We start from the raw sequence: 22632 nt of genomic DNA, 5'->3' as shown, positions 1-22632 counted from the left end.
GCAGTCCCAGTGCCTATCCTCGTCGTCTTGCTCCCTTGACTTTTCCTTGGCGTGGCGCTCATATCTCTCCTTATCGCGATCATGCCGACGACGTCTCCTGGCGTCCGTAGCCAGACGATCTCTTTCACCATCGTCGTTGGGTCGTCGGCGTTGGTCATACTGACTCACATACTTGTTGAGGAGGTGATCAGAGAGAGGTCGCTGATATCTCACATTCCTTACTTCTCCCTCTGTGATGTAGCGCTTGCCATCGTGACGGAGCCGATCGCGTGGAGCGGCCTCCTCTGTGTCCTTGCTACGAGAGCAGCTGCCCTCGTCTCCGTCCTTGCCAGAGTGGTGTCCAGGTCCTACCATGTTGATGTTGAACGAGAATCCTGGCTGGCACCCTTTGGGGTAAGTGCACTCCACCATGTTAACGGCGGGGAAGGGGTGGGTGTCGACCTTCATGGCGTACTGGTTGAAAATTAGACGTCCTTGTTCTATCGCCATTTGGATCTGTTGACGCCACACCCTGCAGTCGTTGGTGGTATGGGAGAACGAGTTATGCCATTTGCAGTATGGCTTTCCGTTCAGCTCCTGTACCGTGGGGATTTTGAGGCCTTCGGGTAACTTCAACTGCTTCTCCTTGAGTAAGAGGTCGAAGATTTGCTCAGTTTTAGTCACGTCAAAATCAAACCCTCTGGGCGGACCTGGTGGCTTAACCCATTTGCAGGACACGGGGGTTGCCCCCCGAGTCCATTCAGCCACTGCTACCTCTTGATCTCCCGCAGAGCCTTCGTCTTCATCTGCCTCAACCAGGACTACTGCACGCTTGAATTTGTCCTGGTACAAGTCCGGGTGGCGCTGTTCATATAACGACAGTTTCTGAACCATGTGCGCCAGCGAAGGGTAGTCTGCTTGGGAGGCCATATCCTTGATTGGTGATGCAAGGCCCACCACTGCCAACTCGACTGCTTCTTTTTCAGTCACACGAGCCGAATAACATCGGTTCCTAACAAGTCTGAAGCGCTGGACGTATTCTGCCACAGTTTCTCCACGCTTCTGACGTACTTGTGCTAGATCGGCAATGCCGGCCTCGGAAGCCTCTGAGTGATACTGCATGTGGAACTGCTCTTCCAACTGCTTCCACGTCCGGATTGAGTCTGGTGGCAGCGATGTGTACCACCCGAAAGCCGATCCTGTGAGGGACTGTGCGAAAAACCTCACACGCAGCTCATCTGCTGCTGAGATCGTGCCCAGCTGTGCCAAATATCGGCTCACATGCTCGATGGAGCTGGAACCATCTGATCCATTAAACTTGGAGAAATCAGGGAGCCGATATTTGGGTGGTAGCGGGATCAACTCGTACTCGTTGGGGTACGGCTTGGAATAGCCGATTGTCCTCCTTTTCGGCACCATGCCGAACTGGTCTCTCAGGATGGTACTGATCTGATCCGCGGTGCTGGCTGCAGGAGTCGAACTCTGAAGATTCGCCGGAGTGGCATACTTAGCCAACCATGCTTGCTTTTCCATCTACGAGCCAACCGCAGGAGCTGAGCTCGGAGGTTTGTTGGAGTGGCATACTTAGCTAGCCACGTACGCTTCTCAAGATCTGTCGTTGAAGTTCCTCCTTTTCCGGGGAGTCCTCGCCGCAGTCTGGTTTGTGAGCGCCCGATTCATCGCAGCCTCGGCACGTATGTGCACGTGTAACCGTGAGGGATCTCCTTAGGCGCCTCATGCAAGAACTGGTAGTCGCTAGGGTCACCACCGATCTTGTAGACGACGTATGCCGGTGAATTCGGCACTTCTGGTGCTGCCAACGCGAATGGCAGCGGTGGACGGGACTGAAGTGGCATCTCTCCTTGGTAAGTCCCGAGAGCTGGTCCTGACGGAGAGTACTGATGCCTCATGATTTCCTGGATCACCCGAAGAGCGACACGCTCCAAAGTGTTCACCAGGCTCTCAGAATGGCGGTGCAGCGAGTGAGCTACCATGTAGTTAATCTCCTGACGCAGGGACCTGGTGCGTTCTTCTGACGGGGCGGACAGGTCCACTCCATCGAGCGCGCCTTCAGGCGAGAACCCTTTCCACCTGATGCCATGTGAGCGGGTTCTGTGAAAAGAGCCGATGAGGTCGGCTTCGAGGATCGCTTTGACCTCGTCATACTTCTTCTTGAGCTCCTCGGTCAGATCCTCGTACGTGACTGGAGTGCCGTCCGCCATCTCAGATGTAGATGGCGATGTGGTTGATGTCGAAGATCGTCCCACCGGGTGTGCCAGAATGTGTTGCGGTCAGAAACCCACCGGCGAGCAGCGACGGGCAACACAGTAGAGCTGGGAGGCTCCCAGGACTGCGGCTGGCCCTGGTCCCTCCGAGCGACGGCCCGCAAAGACTCGGCACGCACGTCCGATGCTGGTGCAAGGGCGTGCCACCTGACCTATACCTGGTCAGGAAGGTGATGGAGATGCCTCGCTTAGTTTCCTGCATGGCATACACGTAAATATTAAATACGAGCCTCGATCGGCTCTCAGGTTGTCCTGTGAATCGGCTCAAAGAGCCGATCCACCCATGATTCGCACGAGGTGTACGAATATATGGTGGTCCTGCTTGATCAAAATAAAGCTAAAACGATCTACTACGATTTAGGGTTTTCACCACATAATCGGAACATCCTACTCGTGATTGAGCCTCGCGGCCACGCACGGTGCTCGTAAACCGACCCTAGGCAAGGCCTAAAAACCAACACGAAGTTGATCCCCGGAACATCCTGTCTAGGGTTAGCAAACTACACCCTACGCGCCACTGGATCCTTCAATCCGTTTGTAAGGCCTAACTATGCAGATATTAAACTAATCCTTGAAGAACAAGGAGCAACCATAACGGATCGGATCTACTAAATAATGATCAAGCGGGGTGCCGCCCTTACACCTAAGATAGGTGTAAGGGCGGCTAGATGTCTAAGGGTCGCACGACGATAGCATATGATACGATGAACAATGCTAACCCTAACACATCTAAGATAACTACGTTGCTCACCATCAAAAAGGCTTCAGTACGAGCAACGCATGAACAGCGAATAAACTTGTACTGCCTAGATCGCAAGATGCGATCTAGGCAGCATGATGCTTACCCGGAAGAAACCCTCGAGACAAGGGAGTTGGCGATGCGCCTAGATTGGTTTGTGGTGAACGTGATTGTTGTTTATTTCATAAACCCTAGATACATATTTATAGTCCGTAGACTTTCTAACGTGGGAATAATCCCAACCGTGCATGAGACAAACTCTAACTAATCGACACATATCCTACTATATTACAGATACACGGGCAAACTAGCCCAAACTTTGCATATAAGGCCGATTCACGTATATTCTTCCATGTATATTCTTCAAGCCCATCTTGATCGCGGCCCACCTCTGACTCGGTCAAATTCTGTAGATAACAGACCTCCTTCGTGGAAGGTTGTGGAGGCGCTCGGGCTTCTCCTTCGTGGAGCTTGTGAAGTGGTTGTGGAGCTTGCCATCTCCGGAGTGGAGGAAAATTTAACCATAAGGAAAGGGGTTATTCCTTCGTGGGATAGGCTCAGAGAAGAAGGTGAGCCTTCGTGGCGTTGGGAAATCCTTCGTGGGATCCCCACCTCTCCAAACGTGACGTACCTTCTTGCAAATGAAGGGAACACGGGAATACATATTCATCTCCGCGTGCCTCGGTTATTTCTATACCCGAGCTTACTTTCCTTTGTGATAGCCATCGAGCTTAAAGTATTTATCATATCTTGCTATCACTTGTTGTTCATATATATATTGTGCCTATCTTGCTTAGCTCAAATTATTATTATTACACTTAGTTGAGTTTAGCATATTTAGGATTTGTGATTGTAAAATAAACGTTAGTTTAATTCTGCATTCTTACAAGCCAAATCCGTAAGAATTTTTAAAACGCCTATTCACCCCCCCCCCCCCCCTCTAGGCGACATCTCGTCCTTTCATATTGGATATGATTTCTGAGAGCATAAGATGAATTGGCTAAGATTTCTATATAATATGCAATGAGTATTTGATTAAGTTTTTATCTTTTATGTGATTCTTTGATGGTAATGTGCGAACGTCGACTGCATGTTACTTCACCTTTGTGGGCTCATAGGGTTGCACCTTAGAGTGATGAGAGGGGTAGGAAGGGACGGAATGACAAAAAATGTTTTCCAATTCTTTGAGTTCCAATAGGAGGATTTATATCGTGGACCTTAGTACCTACTGTTGTGGTTGGACATATGTGTCTTAATGATTCATGAGTTCTCATTAATTTGGCCTTGGGACCAATCGCAAGTGGTGTATTCGCTCATACATATGGCTGCACCTAATTTAGGCTCCGTCTAATGAGATTTAACCTTGAATATTTACCATATTATTTATAAATCTAAATGCTAAGTAAATCCATGCAGCCCTCGGGAATGCTTGTACACACACACATGAGCTTGTCCTCTCAGTGAGAAGAGGATTGGGCTTTCTCTGTAAAGAGTGTTTACTTTATTGCAATTTACTTTCAGCAATTTACTTTTCCTGCAAATTATACACCTAAAATAGAAAACCTTTGCAACTTTCATTATTTTACCTGTCATATTTACTAACAAATACCTTCAAATCCTAATAGGTTCGGCAACCATTTATTATTGGAAGGTACTACAATTGATCTCGTGCATTTGGGAGACATCAAGATACTTTTATGGTTGCTAAAGACCAAATTGATAAACCCTCTAAGCCTACATTTGAGTATCAAATTCTCATTGGACATGTTAAAAGGGTTATGAAGGAACCTTTCGCAGGAGATGGAAGCAAAACTGCTCGGGAGCATTTGCAATTAATTGAATACACATGTTCTCTATTTAAACTTGCTGGTATTCCTCGAGATGGTGTGAAGGGAAAATTATTATATTTGTCTTTTCTGGAAATGCTCGCATTTGGTTCGGGTCTCTAGATGAAGAATACCGTTCTGATTGGAAAAATCTGAAGACGGCTTTCTTTCTCTTGTATTATACTCCCAAAGAGGTTTATGAAGACGGTTGCTATACTTAATTTATGGCCTCATGATGGGGAAAGTATTGCTCAAGCTTGGGGGAGATTGAAGGAACTAAAAATATTATATTGACCAATATCTATGTAAGATCACCTAAGCATCAAAAAGATTTCTTGGATCATTCATCCAGAGGAAGTTTTACTAACAATGAAGAATAAGAAGCATGGAAACTATTAGAAACTATCTCTAAAAATGCTAATAATTAGGGACTTGATAGAGGTAACACACCCCGTTTAGAATATGGATATTCTTGTGTAGATAATTTTTCTACTTCTATTTTATTTGAAGAGTTGAGTAATATGTTTGATCTTGATCCTTATGTTTTGGTTGAAGTTACTAAATCTTTTGCTAATCATATAGATGTCCTTAAAAAGGTTTTAAGATTTATGCTAAGCCTATTAAACACTCTGTTGCGGTGCCTAAAGTTGTCAAGCAGGTTATCAAGTGTCCTCCACTCAAGTATCCTCTACACAAGTTAAATAATATATGGAGACTCCTCCATATCCAAATAAAGTGAAGGAGAATTTACTCACTATTGTTGCAAACAAGAGCTCCAAAAGAAGTGAGGCGCCTTATGAACAAATTGATGTCCAATACCAAGTCTCTATTATGAAGGAATTAAATGAAGAAGACCCCCCGCCCTATGATGTTTACTTATATGAAGATTCCACCAAGGTAATTCAAGGGAAACCACTAAAGTGGGAAAACCTATTATATCGTGTGCTATTGTAACTTCATGCTATCATGATATTTGTGATATTGGCGCAAGTATAAGTATGATACAATATTCTGTATGTCTCGAAATTAAGTGTCATATTGAGGCCATACATATGGAGGAAGCAAGTATGACCATCCAACTTGCTAGTAAATATTATATTTGTCCTCTTGGTATTGTTAGAAATGAGGAAGTACTTGTGGGTGAGATTAAATATCCTGCAGATTTTATTGTATTTGGTTGTTCTCAAGATGCATTTTGTCCTATTATATTTGGTAGACCTTTCTTACATACTGTTGGAGCTGAAATTATTTAACCTTAAGAGAAAGTGTTCACCAAGTGCAGAAGACGGATTAGAGTTCAACTTTGCCAAATTCACTGAAAAATATTTAGAAAACGAAAAATTTGCTAAAGAGTTCAACCAACCAAATCAGTACACAGCCCGAAAGTCATCTGTAACAGACCCAGTCCATAAGTCCATAATTACCGGGAAAAAAAAAAGCTCCTTAATATCAGGGATTGCATGCGAGCAATTCAAACAAACATTGCATGCGAGAGTTACTCCCATTATTATAAGAGTTGCATGTCGTCTGGCAAGGGTAAATTTGCCAACATTCATAATATGATCTATATTTCGGAATTTTTCTCAAAAATATATATGATTAATATCAAGAAACGAAGAGAGCATTATTCTTTTTAAAGAAAATAACCCTTTTTATCTGCATTGTGGTAGATGTTGATACCTTTTGCTGGGTTTTCCAGTTTTGTTGGATAGATGGCAGTGTTTGTCCTGCTATCTACTAAAGTTCGATTCAAACCTATAAACATAAATTCTTCCAGTTCTTAATGAAACGGAGAACCCTTGTGGGATTTGTTTTTTTAAAACAGGGCAAGACTTGCCATTTTCATTGATAAGAAGAAGGATGCCGATTTATTAGCAGGAAACATGTCAAAAACTGATACAAATGCACCAATATCGTAATAGAACACGATCACATTTAGCACAACCCGACCGATCTAGCCAAATGCCAACAGTGGAACACACAACGAGAGACAACTTCAACTTAGCGGTCGAGCATCACACGGTGGGTTCCTTTTCTTGAAAAGAAAAACAAACAAATTTCATCGGGGCAAGAACCGACGTGATGCCTTAGACTGCTCATAGTGGGAGTAACTTAGCTAGTAACATCACACAACTTAAGGCATTTTGGTGACATGGCATGGCAATGAATGAAGAAAGAGAGTGATGTGGTAACTAGCTATGTTACCATAACATCACACACCCCGAGACAAGTTGAGTCTACATCCTAGTAAATGAAACAATGCATATCACCAAATATAAGTTACTACCCACTATGGAGGTAGTAATTTAGACTAGTAACATATGTCCTATGACTAGCTATGTTACTTTATTTACTCGCATGCCATGTCACCAAAATGCCTTGAGATGAGTGATGTTACTAGCTATGTTACTCCCACTATGAGCAGTCTTAGCCATGTATGTGTTGCTAACTTGCCGGGCAACCCAATGTCAAACAGCTGTCAACGCAATTCTCTGCCCTCAACAAATGTCACGGAGGCCCCAGGGACCCAGCGACTCAAGCGAGTGTTTGGTCATCTGCTACTGACTGGTTGGGCCGTTACTGAATCGTCGTCCTGTCTGCAGATTCACAAATTCATGGGGTTCTGAACTTCTTTCTGATTTACAGAGCGGATTTACAGAGTGGCCATGGTTCCTGAACTGCGAGCTCTAGCTACGTGTCGAGCTCGAGGGGATCATCAGGGGACGACGAGCCAGCAGGCTGCTTCTTCTTCTTCTTGGCCGCCGCCGCCAGCTTGCTCCGGAACGGCCGGCACGCCTTGACGCTCAGGTCGACGGCGGCCGCGAGCGCGAGGAACATGGCGGCGTCCTCCATGCACGTCACGTGCCGCGCGGCCAGCTGCACCAGCGGCGGGCTGCTAATGCTCGCCGCCTCGCCTTGCACCCTGCAGCTCATCACGAACCCGCCGCCCGCGCACGACTCCCCCATGCTCGCCGCGCAGTACGACGTCTCCGCCGTGGCAGCATCATCCGAGGGCACCGACTGCCTATCCATGTCGATGAAGAACTCCCCGCCCTTGTCGCAGCTCAGGGGCGTCTCCGACACGAGCACGCACGCGTCCCGCCGCTCCGGGAGGAGGTGCAGCCGCAGGCACACGGCGTCCTTCTCCTTGCCGCCATGCGCGCACTCCCGCCACGCCTCCAGCCGGCCCCACGGCTGCCAGATCTCCGACGAGCCCGTCGTGTTCGCGCGCACGATGAGCCACGCCCCGGGGTTGGACCGCGCCACCGTGTCGCTGCCAGTCGCCGGCACGAACGGCGTGGCCATGAATGCCGCGGCCACGGCGGAGCCGGACAGGTTGTGGATCGCCACCTTCCAGCCCTTCCTCTCCCTCCTCCTCCCCGGCGCCATCTCCTTCTCCTCGCCGCTGCCGGAGGTCGACCAGTACTGCCCGCCCAAATGATCCGGCTGCGACGCCCTGCCAACACATCAAACCATTAGCAACCTTGTTTACAAATTCACAACTCTTTCAGATCACAAATGCGTTCAACACTGTTTCAGTTGGCGCACTCACCGCCGGACGTCGCGGTTGAACTTGCAGCTGAAGATGGGCTGCCGGGCTCTGCCATGGAGCTGCACCACCTGCGGGTTCAGCGCCACCTCGTCCTCGAACTGGAACACGTACCGGGGGTCGGCCTCCGCCTTCACCTTCACGTGCAGCTCCCCCTTGCCGACGCCCGTCCAGCCGTGGTGAAGCAGCAGGGGCTTCCCGTCGCGCCACTCCGGCCCGATCTCCACCCTGACCGACCCGATCAGCCGCCGCCTCATCCCAGCGAAATACCCACCGCCGCCGCGCCTGCCCACATACACGGCGATCTCGACGTACGGCGGCTCCGGGGCTCGGAAGCAGCCCGGCGTCGACAGGGCCTTGAGACCGGGCTCGTCCAGTGAGAAGACGGCGACGTTAGTGTGCGGGTCGAGGTTGAACTCTGAAGAATTTATCAGAGGCACCGGAGCTGTCTGAACCGGGAAACCTCGGAGCCTGATCTCGCAGTGGCAAGCCTTCCTGGAGCTTGCACCAGGGAGCCTCAGGCCAAGCTGCCCGACTGAGAGCCTCACAAATGTCTGGGGATCCATGGCGCTCGTCACTGGAAACTAACTGTTGCGCCGCCTTCCATGGCTTGCTTGTCCTGAAACTTTTGGCATGCCCATGCTGTCAGAGTTAATATGAAGGTGCGATTGCAGGAAATGCAATCTGCAAGCTCATCCACTTAAAAGCATTGCTGGTGATAATACTGGTAGACATACCATTACATACTCCTAATGACACGAATCAATTTAAGAGTGTGTCATAGCCTACAAAAAAAATGCAGGTCACCTCTTATAATTTAAGGAGCATAACCTATTTCTCGGAGACACCATAAATTATTTTTTCCACATTGGAAATGTCATGGTTAATTTTAGCATTAATAGCTAATACAATAGTGACATAGGACCAAGACAGAGATTTGGTGCACATCGGCACCACTGATCATTTAAAAAAAAATCATATTTATGAGTTTCAAAAAATTCTGAAAATAAATCTGACGTGTAAAATATCAACTTCAAATACTTTATATTCTGATCTACATAAAAATGACAAAAGTGTAGATCTAAGTAGTCATTTTCAAATCTCCCAAACATATCATATTTTGTATTTTTGTCTAGCACAAAAATAAAACGAATTTTGGGTTAAAATTTTGCATGATTGTGAGATGTATCATTGACAATCCCCAAAATTATCTTCACATTTTTTACTAACTTATAAAAATATCTTTTATTTTTTTAATGGCGGGAGCACTAGAGCTCGGGAGGCAAAAACATTTTCTGCATATGACCACATCTATGATGCTTGACCAGACGTTATGGATCGGAGCTAGCAGTTGCAAAAAAAAATCGTTTTTTATATAACTTTATAGTTGCCGCCCTAGGGAGCGACACGGGAGGTTGCTCTCTTTTTTTCTGGCCGGATCATAAAATTGTGGGGGAGGTTCTTCCACTTGGATATAGATGATGATAAGAAAATTTTGCTACGGGACACCGCTATTTTACGTCGTTTGCTAAAACACATCGTCCAATTATATCTTTGCCAAATAAAATTACAATTTTGTTGCACATTTGGCAAATCACACCACACATCCAAAAAAAAAGGACTAGTTTTGCACTCTTTCTTAAAAAACCAGTGATCCTACCTAAAAGTGCAAATTTTTCCCTTTTTGGACATGTGATATGTTCTAGCAAATGTGCCCCAAAATTATAATGGTACGTGGCAAAGACACAATCGAACGGTATGGTTTGGCAAACGCCATAAAATAACAATGTCCTATAGCAAAATTTCCCATGGCGATATCTTATGCCTTGAGAATTACTGAACAAAGGAGGTGAAATATCTCAAATGGTTTTTCGGCAACAATGTGTCCGTCTGTCATATATGGTGGTGCCTCCACGCTTGCGGCTTACCTTTCCTTGTTTTGTGCAACCCTAGAGAAGTAGAGACCCTTGACACGATTGACCAAAAATGAATGCTGATCCAGCATTATTGTATTCCCCCCTTGTTTGACAGATCACTAGTGCAAGAACTGCAAGATGGGCTCACTCACCCTGTCACCCAACATCCTTAGCTTATAAAGAAGTAAAAGAAGAAGAAAGAAAGAAGCATATGGTGCTTTGCAATGATGGAATTGGGTGCTTGGGAATGTCATTGGCATGACAGCTCAGTGTAGAGCTTATCAACAGCGACAGTGACAGTGGGACATCTGAAGTTTTGAACCTGGAGCTGCATTTGCTAAAGCCTGAGCAGTGCCGGTGAGGTGAGGACGAGGTAGCCCAGCATCAGATTTCTCCCTTGCTTCCATTTGTTTAGCCGAGGACCAAAGCTTTCTCCAGAGCAGGCATCAGGAGGATGCTTCCTGAATCAAACTTACCACTTAAAGCAACAGTATGAGCTTGCACAGAGGGGATACCAAACCTGCTCTGCCCGGCGGCGTGGTGCTCCACCAACAAGAGAGGGCTCCTAGTCCTCCTTCGCCGGGCAAGCCACCCACGTCGTCGCCGGAAGACGATCACATAAGACCGTGGCGTTCGCCTCGCAGACCACTTCCGCTCGCCTCCTTGTCTAATGCTGCTTCTTTGCAGCAGCTGCAGCAGAAGAAGCTCCCAGTGTACAACACCATGCGCGGCACCCACAACTACGACGGCGAGCACAACCGCCACCATGGGCACCACCAGCAGCAGCAGCAGCAGCATCTCTGGCCCCACAGGGCGGACCGGTCCGGCTGCCTGCGGTGGACGATGGCGGTGGTGTTCACGGTGCTGGCCATCCTAGTGCTGCTGGGCGCCCTGTCCGTGCTGCTGGTGGTGCTGGTGCTGCAGCCCAGGGCGCCGTACCTGGCCGTGATGACGGCGCGGCTGGACACCCTCGAGTACGACCAGCAAGGGGTGCTGGACGACGCGCAGCTCTCCCTGGGCGTGATCGCCGCCAACGTGAACGCCCACGCCGCCGTCACCTTCTCGCACCTGGAGCTGAGGCTGAGCTTCAACGACACGGTGATCGCGGTCCTGCGCGCCGACCCGTTCGTGGTGCCGCCCAAGGGCACGCTCCCGCTGGGCTACGTGGCGCCGTCGTCAGCGGTGCCGCTCGACCGCCCCGGGCGCACCGCCATGGAGGCGGCGCTGAAGCGCGGCGTGGTGCCGTTCCGGGTGAACGGGCAGGCGAGGACGCGGTTCAAGGTCGGCGGGCTGGTGGCCGTCAAGTACTGGACGCGCCTCGCCTGCGAGATCCGCTTCACCTGGCCCACCGGCACCGCGCTCAACTTCACCTGCAACTCCAAGGCCAGGTCCCGGTACTGACATCGCCATCGCCATCGCCATCGCCGTCGCCGTCGAACCAGCCAATCCATGGATCAATGGGCGTGGACGTGATCAAGAACAGCCACCCCCTTCCTTCAATTCTCAACTTTCCTCACTGCTAGTACTAGAATACTTCGCTCAAGTATGTAATTAGTTCGCGGATCATAGTATCACGGCATGTAAACTAGATTTTCGAATTCCCAAGTCCTAATTTCTGCGATGCTTGGAAGGTAAATAAAGAAGGCAAAGGCCAGTTCAGGCTTTTTACCTCCCAAAGGTCAAAAATGAAAGGAGGATAAAAGGAGACCGCCGTTAAAACAAAGGAATCAAAGTGTAGGTGACTGTGACTTGTGAGAGAGATGGACGACTTGGTCAGAACTGTCATGTGCTAATGGGGATTGGGGCCCTTCTTTTCTTATCCTGATCCTTCTTCTTTCTCCGGCTCCTTTTGTTTTGTTCTACAATCTACAGTAAAAAGCCTAAACGCAGATTCCAAGGTTCACCTACTCACATATATTTAGGAGTCTAAACGGATGGGTCGGATCGGATCAGATTTTACATATACCATATGCTTTACTATTTTTTATTTTTTGATCCGGAGTGGATATTTACCAGTTTCAGATTCAAATGCGGATAAAACGAACTGCGGATTCGATTCTGCAATAGGGTGGACTCGGGCCAGAAACAAATAATCAGATATATACTCTTATCGGTAGATAGTCATAATTCTTGCAAATATTGAGAAGGATTTTAACTTTCAATTTTGTATACTTAAGAAAAAAAGACGTGATTTACAACAAAAAAAACTCAAGCATTGATAAGATAGCATAAATAAATACTAAATAGTTGAATTATCAGTATACCAGTTGTACAAGTTTATAGTTAAACATGCTCGTCAAATGAATTCACTAACTAAATAACTACTAACCTTATGAGATTGGCATTGGCTTTTGACTCAAAAGTCCGGATTATTCAGTTTAAATTTTTTGAATTCTTCTAATTAAATTTCGGATAACCATATCAACATGCTTTTGCTATACCTATCTGGAGCACCACTTCCAAATCGGATATCCTTATCCACATGGTCCTTTAAAATCGGATATGAATACCATAAAACGGATCCAGGGCAGATTTCAAAATTGTCCTAGCCATTTACATCCCTACATATTGATCCAGATCACTGCCTAGCTAAAATCTGGAACTAACAGCACACATACGGATAAATCACTTTGTAAATAATTGAGAAGAAATTGAGCTTCACCTGTCCGTGCGAGCTAGCTCGTACACCTCGGCTGTTCCTCTTTTCTTTCTCCCCCTAGAGGCCAAGAAGCAGCAGATCGGTCGACCACTATAGCACAGCTAGCCTACAGGCACCTACACCTCGTTGACTGGCCGAGCACTCATGAACCCAGCTCGCTGCAGGCAACCCACCCCCGATCGCCATCGCCACCGGCCGCACGCCGAATCAATCAACGGGAGGCGCGGGGACGAGAGCGAGAAGACGAACAGGATAGCGCTGCTGCTGGTAGTAGTAGACTAGTAGCAAGCTAGAGAGAGAGAATGGAAGGAGGGAGGAAGACGACGACCGCGACCACTCTTATACCCTCTCTCGAAAGAAAATTAGGAAAGACCATTTGCTTTAGCTAATCGGTGGAGTAGGCAGATGAGATGGACGGAAGCAACCGGTGATTAGCTAGCTTAAGCGTGCCTGATTAAGCTACTACTACTAGTAAACAAGCTGCTGATTGGAGGGATCATGGACGGGAAGTAGGCGATGACGGACGGGCTAATGACCGGCGCGCGGTGCTAGCTGGAGTCCATTGCGGCCACTTGCGACCTCCCTTTCAGACAGCCAGGCATGGGACAGCAACCGGCTCAAGTCAAAGCCGAGGTCGGGCCGAGGGGCACCCGCCTCAACCAAACAATTATTGAGCGCATGACTTCGTTTCAGTCGGATCAGTACTGGGTTTTCTTGATAATTATGAAAGATCGAGGAAATTCAGTACTCCTATATAAAGCCAGCAGAAATGACTACTCTTTCCACGCTTTTGAACAGGAAATTCGAGACGTATTGCAAGTGTTTTTTTTAGATTTGCACAAGCTATGGTAAACGAATATATTTTGTAATGAAGTTTATATGCTTGGAATTAGCACACTATATCCAGAGAATTGCCCGAATTTCATCTGAATTTCGGGACGATTTCAAACTTGGAAGCCCTATCTGTTCTTCCTATGCCTAAAAACGGGGCTTCTCCAAACAAACGGAAATACATTTTTTTTCGAGAATGCAAACGGAAATACATGATATCCGATGAGTATCATAATCTATATACATCTCCATTTCTTTTCTCCTCTTTTATCTTCCATTCTTCTACGAATTCTTGGCAGGTCTGTGCCGACGGTGACACCGTCGGCACAGCCGACCCAGTTTCGCGCGTTTTTTCCAGTTCAAATTGTCACGGTTTGCCGCCGGTTCTGGGAAAAAAAAAAGGTGAAACTGTGCCGACCCGGTGTAACCGTCGGCACAGCTGGGCACGTTGACGGCAGCTGGCGTGACGGCGGGTTGGGTGTGCCGACGGTGGGGCGGCCGACGGCCATCGGCCGTCAGACGTCACGCTGTGACGGTGTCTGCCTACGCCGACGGTGCTCGCGCAGACCTCGACGCTTTCTGTCAGCCGACGAGGCTACGCCGATACCACCGTCGCAGAGCACAGCCGGCAGTGCGGGCCGTCAGCGTAGCAGGTTGTTCCCGCAGTGTTTTGGTCAACAAATTGTATTGTCGTAAAAACGATATCAGTATAGGGGTGGGCGTTCGGTCATGACTGAACAATTCGATCTTTGTATTTCAGTCTAATTTAAATCGGTTCTCTAAAGACCGGAATATACTTGTTACTTTGTTAGTTTTACTATCTGAATCCCAATGATTCAGGTTTTGGTTCAGTCAGGATCAAACATCGTGGTTGAGATTGTCAACACAAAACTTGGACTTTGTTTAGTAAAAAAAAAAAATGGCAGCATTTTAGCTGTATTTTAAACATATTTTTAAACATTCAACAATCCAAACAAAAACGTAACCACATTGTAGCAGTTTGGCAACCATTCAATAATCCACAATTCACGCACATCACATAGTTCTAGTGATTCAGCAGTCTCATGTAAAGTTCGGTCTATTCGGTTGCTCGCATATAATAACTGAATTGACCGACCTAAATTTGGTCTATAATATTTTCTACCTGATTGGTCTTTCCAGGTTCGGTTTGGGTCTTTTTTGGTTTAGCTTTTCGGTAATCGTTTTTTTTACCCACCCCTAATTCGGCGTATAGTTTACAGCGACCAGAGTATCGACAACTATTTATGGTGGTGCATGCACCTTTGGAACTTGGATGTCCTTAACCAACATGGATGGATGTGTAGTCTACGGACCAACCCCTCCACCCCCTTAGGCAATGCATTAGTCGTGTGCGATTATGCATTCTACCTCCTTCCACGTTGTGTACGTTTCTGGTTGTTATGTGCATTCTAGCTACAAATAGGCCACATGTGAGAAATCCGGTCTTGATGCGATGTTTCAAGTCGGCACCACTCACCGTACCCAAGATCACCACCTTGGCTTCTGTGGTCCACCGTAGTAGACACGGTGTGCCAAGAACCCTGCCGCCACCTTGATGGCATACAAAGCTTACCGGGCTGCCATCTAGGTGACGAGGGAAAGGGGGCCAGTGGCGGCGGGAACTAGGGTTCACCCCCGAGTGGCCTAAACTTGAAACGCGAGGGAGAGGGGTTTTTTCTTGGGTTAACTAGGTCTCTGACTTGAAAATAATGATTTATCAATCAACATACCTCCAAATTTCATAGTTTGCAACCTGGTCGACTTAGGAATAATAGTTTTCCAGGTGCCTTAAAACAAGAACAAAAACTTAAAACGAAATATATTTTGTCCAAGCAACTAATAGGTCTGAAAAAATTGCAGCTTGTGCTCATAATTTTATGAAGCAACTGGCAGGTGTTAGTGAGTGATATATATGGTTCAAATTATTCGATGACACTGAACGTTATCCTTGCTAGGGATAAGACGTCCAAACAAGTAGGGAACAAAGGTTCAACTAGGCTTATCCTTTGAGCATGCTTTCTATTCAGTGATTGGCTTGAGCACGCTTTCAAATCCAAAAGAAAGAACAAGAAAAACTAGGCTTGAGCACTTGTCTTGTCTTGGGTTTGCTTTGCTTATGCTAAGTACATAAGAGCCGTGCGAAACAATTAACGTGTACCGCCTCGATTCTGAAACTGAAAGCACAATATGCGCGTGCAGAGGACGAGCAACACACGATGGGCATGAAGGGCATGCGCAACAGAAAAGCCAGGACAGAGATGCCGCTGCTCCTGAACGTTTGGTCTCCACCTTCCACGGCTATAAATCTACACCTCTACCTGAACCAAATTACCAAACCAGACACTTTCACAGCCTACGCCTAGCTTCCGAGTAGCTACGTACTTTCAAGTGGTGTTGTCCAGGCACTGAAAGTGAGAATTGGAGGGGAACAAACTGGTGATTGATCGATCTCCGATTGTTGATGTTTCCAGTTTGTTTTTCTCCAATATCTCACCTTCAGTGTACTGCCTGTTGTTTTGGGCACTTCTACCAACGATCCAGGATCATACCAAGGATTGTCAAGCACATCCTAGGTCAAAGTTTAATCTGCTGTATACTGAGAACCAGGGAAAATGAAATATAGACAAGTGGCAAGAAAATTTCATAGTTGAAAAAAACTAACAAATTAAGTGGTAGTGAAGTAACAGATGGAGGGGAAAACAGTATTGCTTTGCAACTTGCTAGCTGGCGACTGGTGCATTTTAGGAACTCCAGATTATCTCTGATGTCCGATCACAGTTGGAAAACACGACACTGGAAAGGGACAGGGGGGTTAACAGATATCTATATACCCAATTACGTTCTACCAAGACGGAATTTCTGAAATAGATCACATTCAGCTCACGAACTTTGCCTAAAAATACGCCTATAGCTAAAAGACCATATAACGAATGCATGCTTCAACAAGACCTACTGCAGCTTCACCAGCGCACAACTCGGTGAGGCGGTTGTTGAATGTGGGAGCCAGTCTTTCGCACAAACAAGCGCCTCCACGATCTCCGGACGAAGCGAGCTTCTATATTCATTGAGCATGCGGCTTCCTGTTCCTGCAGAAAATATAGAGCTACCAGCAGTCACCGTGGACACTGGGATCGCCAGCACATCCCGTGCCATCTTCGAGAGTGTCGGAAACCTGATCGTGTTAAGCTTCCACCATTCCAGGATGTCAAACTCTTGGGTACGAGGGGTGAGGGTTTCGTCCAGGTACTGCTCTAATTCAGACTTTGAGGGCTGGACTGTCGCAATCTCAGAGAGATACATGTCAAAGTCTACAAGGCCATCACCAGTGGAAGGTGGACCTGCTTGAGTTTTGTTCCCATTGGCTGCAGGTTGTTCAACATAGGCCGGTGTTAAGGGGAGCGGCTGTGCTACATACTCCTTATAAAGCTCATGCACTGAATCATTTACCACCTTAACATACTTCGCTGCATCAACACCATAGATTTTCGAGTAACTGAACTCAACAAGCTTCATCTTAAAACGTGGATCCATCACCACCGCAATAGCTAATACGAGGTTGCAATCTTTCCAGTACTTGTCAAAAGTCTCGTGCATATCTTTAGCAATGCTACTGACATCTGGATCTTCATGTGCTGTGGCATTTGCCAGCTCTAACTGAAGTTTCCAAGCTTCATGGAAAAAGATGTCTGAAGTTGGGTTTTCTACTGACATGATGCTATGAGCCGAGTCATAGAGCAGCTTCAAATGATTGCTGGCAGCCTCAACTCTTTTCCAGTCCTCAGCTGAAGGTGCTTCATTGTAGTTATCATCGCATGTTTCTAGTGTAGTGAAAGCCTGCTTATAATCCAAGGCTGCCAAGAGCATCAGATATGTTGTGTTCCACTGGGTTGTAACATCCAGGCAAAGGGTCTTGGTACTGGGGATCTCCAGCTGCAGAGCGATCTCGGCAAACTTTTCCTCACGACTATTAGAAGCTTTTATAAACTTTATGCTTTCACGGATACTGTAGATGACACCATGGATGTAAGCAATGACATCCTGTGCAGCTGCATTCAAGATACGGGCATAGCACCTCACAACAAATAGCTGGCCCTTAAGCATGACGTCGTTCCTACTGGAGAGTTGATCCCTCAGGTTAGCACTGTAGATATCATGAGATGAGCAATCATTTTCCAATGTGATGGTGAATAGCTTGTCCTTCATACCCCAGTCAGGAAGGCATCTGCTGATAGCATCAGTAACTGCATTCTGCGGATGAGGAGAAGGCACCATCGTGAAGTTAAGCATTCTACGATGCACTTTCCACTCCGTGTCGATAAACTGTGCTGCAAGTGAAACATAGCCAAGAGTCTGACTAGTTGTCCACAATCCTATGGTGAGGCTCACCCTTCCTGGCAAAGTGCTGAATGTTTGCAACAGGTTATCTTTTTCTTTCTGATAAACAGCATATACCTCTCCCTCCATTGTTTCAACATCTGCAACCCTGAAACGCGGCTGGAGACTCTCAATAAAAGCAGTGAAGGCTGGCTGCTGAACAATATCAAGTCGGTAGTCTTGTAAAATGATGAGCTTCGCCACATAAAAGCTGCTACGGTCTTGATCGAATGTAGCATTTGCAAAGCCACTGTATCTGTAACGCCTCTTAGAAGGACGTCCTATGGTACCCTCACAATCATTGTCAGTGACTCCTGCTGAAGACAATGCCACCTTCTTATCTTGGTTTTTGATAACTGGACACGAACCATGCGTGATGTGCCTTTTGAGATGGCTAGTACCTGCAATTTTCGCGCCAGTACTGTATGCAAAGGTTCCCTTGCATAGGTTGCAGCATGCACGCTGGCATTGTATATCCCCAGGCACAGGTTCAATGGTGAAGTGCTCCCAGACTGGTGACTTCTTTTTCCGGCGTCTTGAGTTTGGTGGGCTCACATCAGCACTGACCAACTCATTACCATGGGCCATCTCATCACCATTGGCCATGCCGTTAACTTGAACCATCTCATTGTTGACTTGAATAATATGATTGCCATGGATCATCTCACTACCGTGGACCATCTCATCACCGTTGATCGTGTCGTCATTGACCAGCCCACTCCCTTGAATGACCTCGTCACCATGAACCATCTTCGTCTCTTGAATCATATCGTCATCATGTAACATCTCACTAGAATGAACCATTTCGCTGTCATGGATCATCTCATTGCCGATAATCATCTCACCATCATGCACCATTGCATTGTCATTGTCGTTTGGTTCACCCATGCCAAGAAATATTATCTGATCAAATACAAAAGCCTGCCAATTTCAAATGATTGATCAAAATCATGTCAGATCTCATATAGTCAAATAAGAACACTTGGATCATTAATAAGCTTCAAACAAACTTAATCAAGGTTGAAACTTAGAAAGATAGACAAAAGAAATCTGATATAATTTCACTGTTAAAAGATTGTGTTACTGACTGCTCCCAGAAAAACAAAAAATTATTCTACTTCAAATTGAATGTTTAAGATTTCAAGTAGAGCAGAATTTGTTGAAGCAGGTTGTCACTATGATGATAACATATTCAATTATGAGTATTTCCCCGAGAAATTCTCTGTGCTTTCTTGAAAGAAAAAGAACGTGTTCACCAGTATAACAGTAGAAGTATACTTTGCATACAGAGACAACACAAGTATGAATATATATCTCCCCAGAAAAATAGTATGAATAAAAGATAAAAATAAAATGGAAAATCCGAAAGGTCGATCTACTGAAAGCTAATCCAGGCAAACACTGGAAGCAGACCATTCAATTTTCTAAAGAATCATAAAAGAAAATAAGATTAATTAAAGGCCTAAGACAAACAAGAGCACAGCTCAAAGAATATATTCTGGATTTGCTTCAATACTACTGAAAATTTCCAAAATGGAGTTCTATGGTGTTAATTTGCGATCAATCAAACACTGGATAAAAGTGAGAGGTATATTCATATTGCTAACTGTATACAGGCTAAGTGTGTTCGTGTGTACAATCATGGTAAGGCAATATTATCTACCCAGTCGTTAAGATCTACATTCGTTTAGATCCTTAAGTTTTACTTGAAATTTGAGGAGTGCTGAAGCAGAACCCATAAGATAAATCTCATTTATATCCACATGTCAGAGAAGAACAAACAAGTACAGAAATATTAAATGAATAATCTACAAAGTGTCTAATGATGTAAAGAACTAAAGATCAAGGCATCAAGCTCAAGTAACTAAAAGCTACAGACTAATTTGGTTTCTTTCGGAAGGAGTTTGTGTTGCCGGCCTGCCACAGTAAAAAAAAAAAAACCAAAAATACATGAAAACAGGTCTAATAAAATATCTTGAGGAGCATATTAACCAGCAAATTTATTATTGGTCCCTAATTTTAGGGAAGGAGCGCCACATGGCAATTAAGTTTCTCCATAATGACCGACGCAAACATAATCGGCAGATTTCGTCACTGTTTAATTGACAGAGAAGTTTCAACACAGTTCTTGACAAAGCTCGATTGTTTTTATTCCTTGTGGATATCAACTTAGGTTCATTGGCAAGAAGAGTATAGCAATCAAATAGTGTTTCATTGGTTGGTAAAACGGAAAACTTCCAATTCACACGTAGCTAGTAGTACATGGTTTGAGTTAAGAGGGGTTCAAACACTTGGACAGTCCAGGTGTCCAAACCTGAGTAGCCATAGTTAGGATAGCATGATTTGCATATCTCTATACTTTATATTCACGGAGAAAAAACATAATACTACCTTCAGTTCCTCCAACCATGTGTGTAATTTGTTTAGGAAGAAGGCATTATCGATCATCAAAGCCTACAAATCAAATTATGTAGGAAGTAGGAACAAGCACAGCAACTTCACCGCCCACCAAATCAAAGCATCGGTCCACTATCAGATTCCCCAGCAAAACTATAGCCACGGCGTCTCTCAGATGACGAACTATACTATATACAAGCCAAATTGCTGCTGGAACGGAAAACAAAATCCACAGAAGGCACGGGTAGTCCCAACTCCCCGAACCACGAACAACTCGGCGCAGCCTAAACACAGCGTACCTATCGACTTGCACACAAGCCAAAATTGCTGCTCGAACGGGAAAAAAAATCCACAGAAAGCACGGGCAGCCCCAAATTCACAAACCACGAACAACTCTGCGCAACCGACGACAATGGCCAGGGCAATTTCGGAACCGGCAACACAGCCACCATCCCCGCCGGTGAAAACTCCGACCGTACGCAAACCCTAGGCGAATCTGATCTTCCGGGGCAGGAAACGATTGAACCCGAGGCGCGCACCGCGCGACGACGGGCGCTGGCGCGCTGCAGCCATGGACGGACGGAGAGGAGGAAGTGGAAAGGCTTTGGGAACTTACAGGTGGTGGCGATCCGGGCGGACTGGCTAGGGCTCGGCCCAAGAAGCGGCAAGGCCGAGCGAGCAAGAGCAGATCTGATTTTGTTTGGGGGAGGAAGAGAGGAGAGAGAGGCGGAGGACGGCCGGACGGACGAGTGCGGGGAGGCGGTTTTAATGGGCTGACGGGTCGCGGCCCATCGGTTCTAGGGTTCGCTTCGCGCGCCGTGACGCTGCCGGACGGGCCATGGGCGTGACGCTGTGCGACTTGGACCCGCGCGTGGGTTGGGCACTGGGGCGGAATCTTTGCTATTCTCCGGAAACTGCTACTACTACTATATTTCTTTCTTTAAACAATCTATCTATATAATAATAATAACCTTTTTTTTTTTTGAGAAACACAGTACAAACGCAGGCGCTCACATACACGCGCATACACTCACCCCTATGAACGCACACACGCACACCCTACCCCTATGAGCACCTCCGGAAGACCGAGCCGGCGGATTGGATCTTGAAATTGACGAAGTCACCACAGGCGCCTCGCTGTCGACGGGAACGTCGCCTCCCACTGAAAGAATATTCCGCCTTTATGAGACACACAGATGTCAAACCTGTGGTTTAAACTCTGGTGGGATGGGGGTACAACCACCCTTCTAACCACCCAACCTCAGGTTGGTTCTCTATAATAATAATAACCTAATCTATACCTACCTAATAATAAAGGGAGGATTGTTTCCGTCGTCCAACACTTTTTTGGACCGTTCTACCCTCCCACCAAACCATATAATACACATATTTCCTTCTTTCCTCACCGACCAAATCAAAACGGAGTTCTGTCTACCTGTCTATCCCGATCGTTTACATGGGCCAAATACTATCACTGCCCAAAATTGTTCTCTGCTCCAGGAAAAATTGACCAGATCGATTCCTAGCGCTAGGGTTGATGATTCGAGCCAGAGATAAAGAAAGGCCTTGGGCCGCGTCCGCCTAGGAGACCTGGGGCTTTTCCATCCTTTTTTTTCTTCTTCTTACCTTTCTCTTTTGACTGAATTTTCCTTTGGTTTATTTTTTGGACCTGCTGCGCACATAGTAGGTAGTAGCCTTGCTTTTCCTGACAATTAATGCTATATGAGGAGCAAAGCGCTCTTTGAATCAGAATTAGTATTTATGTTATTGCACAGCCGGAATTGTAATCCGTTTTTGTCAATACTGTCTGCCGATTTGGCATGTTAACAAGGGAGTTTGGGGGAAAAGAAAATAAAAAACACTACAGAATATTTGCAAACTTTTGGGATAGATTCTATTTGAAAAAATTACAGCATTTACATAATAGCATTAACCCTAGAATAAAATAGCAAAACAAAATAAGATTTGCAAATAGGAGCAACTTTTTATGGTTTAGCAACAGCATGAAAAAACATGCAATGTGGATGAAGAACAAAGCTAATAACCGTACGTGTA

The 22632-nt window shown here is 46.2% G+C and overlaps 3 protein-coding genes across 6 annotated transcripts; 1 reads left to right on the top strand and 2 right to left on the bottom strand.

Moving 5' to 3' along the window:
- Positions 1–7385: 7385 nt before the first annotated feature.
- Positions 7386–13527, bottom strand: LOC127314714 (uncharacterized). 3 transcript variants are annotated; one of them, XM_051345231.2, is made up of 4 exons: positions 12958–13527; positions 9117–9164; positions 8383–9004; positions 7386–8286 (listed from the first exon to the last, which is right to left on the bottom strand). In XM_051345231.2, the coding sequence occupies exons 3-4, from the start codon at positions 8943–8945 to the stop codon at positions 7521–7523; spliced, it is 1329 nt and encodes a 442-aa protein (XP_051201191.1). In that variant the 5' UTR covers positions 8946–9004; positions 9117–9164; positions 12958–13527; the 3' UTR covers positions 7386–7520. The 3 variants fall into 3 exon arrangements, with proteins under 3 accessions (XP_051201191.1, XP_051201190.1, XP_051201189.1); XM_051345230.2 differs by lacking the exon at positions 9117–9164 and having other exon boundaries at positions 8383–8998; XM_051345229.2 differs by lacking the exon at positions 9117–9164 and having other exon boundaries at positions 12958–13526.
- Positions 10462–11965, top strand: LOC127315699 (uncharacterized). Its single transcript, XM_051346171.2, has one exon. The coding sequence runs from the start codon at positions 10788–10790 to the stop codon at positions 11694–11696; it is 909 nt and encodes a 302-aa protein (XP_051202131.1). The 5' UTR covers positions 10462–10787; the 3' UTR covers positions 11697–11965.
- Positions 13528–16496: 2969 nt separating the features above from the next.
- Positions 16497–21302, bottom strand: LOC127314715 (zinc finger BED domain-containing protein RICESLEEPER 2). 2 transcript variants are annotated; one of them, XM_071823476.1, is made up of 2 exons: positions 21194–21302; positions 16497–19083 (listed from the first exon to the last, which is right to left on the bottom strand). In XM_071823476.1, exon 2 carries the CDS (start codon positions 19066–19068, stop codon positions 16756–16758), a length of 2313 nt encoding a protein of 770 aa, XP_071679577.1. In that variant the 5' UTR covers positions 19069–19083; positions 21194–21302; the 3' UTR covers positions 16497–16755. The 2 variants fall into 2 exon arrangements, with proteins under 2 accessions (XP_071679577.1, XP_051201192.1); XM_051345232.2 differs by having other exon boundaries at positions 16497–19101; positions 21194–21270.
- Between the last annotated feature and the right edge of the window lie 1330 nt (positions 21303–22632).

The sequence above is a fragment of the Lolium perenne genome, chromosome 7, assembly GCF_019359855.2.
Source record: "Lolium perenne isolate Kyuss_39 chromosome 7, Kyuss_2.0, whole genome shotgun sequence".
Classification (NCBI taxonomy): Eukaryota; Viridiplantae; Streptophyta; class Magnoliopsida; order Poales; family Poaceae; genus Lolium; species Lolium perenne.
The sequence above is the reverse complement of the archived record's forward strand: the minus strand, read 5'-3'. Positions and strand labels throughout refer to the sequence as shown.

What these genes read in the sequence shown, in the direction of transcription:
- LOC127314714 (XM_051345231.2), bottom strand. Translation starts at nt 8,945, where the DNA reads ATGGATCCCCAGACATTTGTGAGGCTCTCAGTCGGGCAGCTTGGCCTG. An exon ending in TTCAACCGCGACGTCCGGCG is followed by an intron (nt 8,287 to 8,382) that starts GTGAGTGCGCCA and finishes ATGTGTTGGCAG; the next exon opens with GGCGTCGCAGCCGGATCATT.
- LOC127315699 (XM_051346171.2), top strand. Translation starts at nt 10,788, where the DNA reads ATGAGCTTGCACAGAGGGGATACCAAACCTGCTCTGCCCGGCGGCGTG.
- LOC127314715 (XM_071823476.1), bottom strand. Translation starts at nt 19,068, where the DNA reads ATGGGTGAACCAAACGACAATGACAATGCAATGGTGCATGATGGTGAG.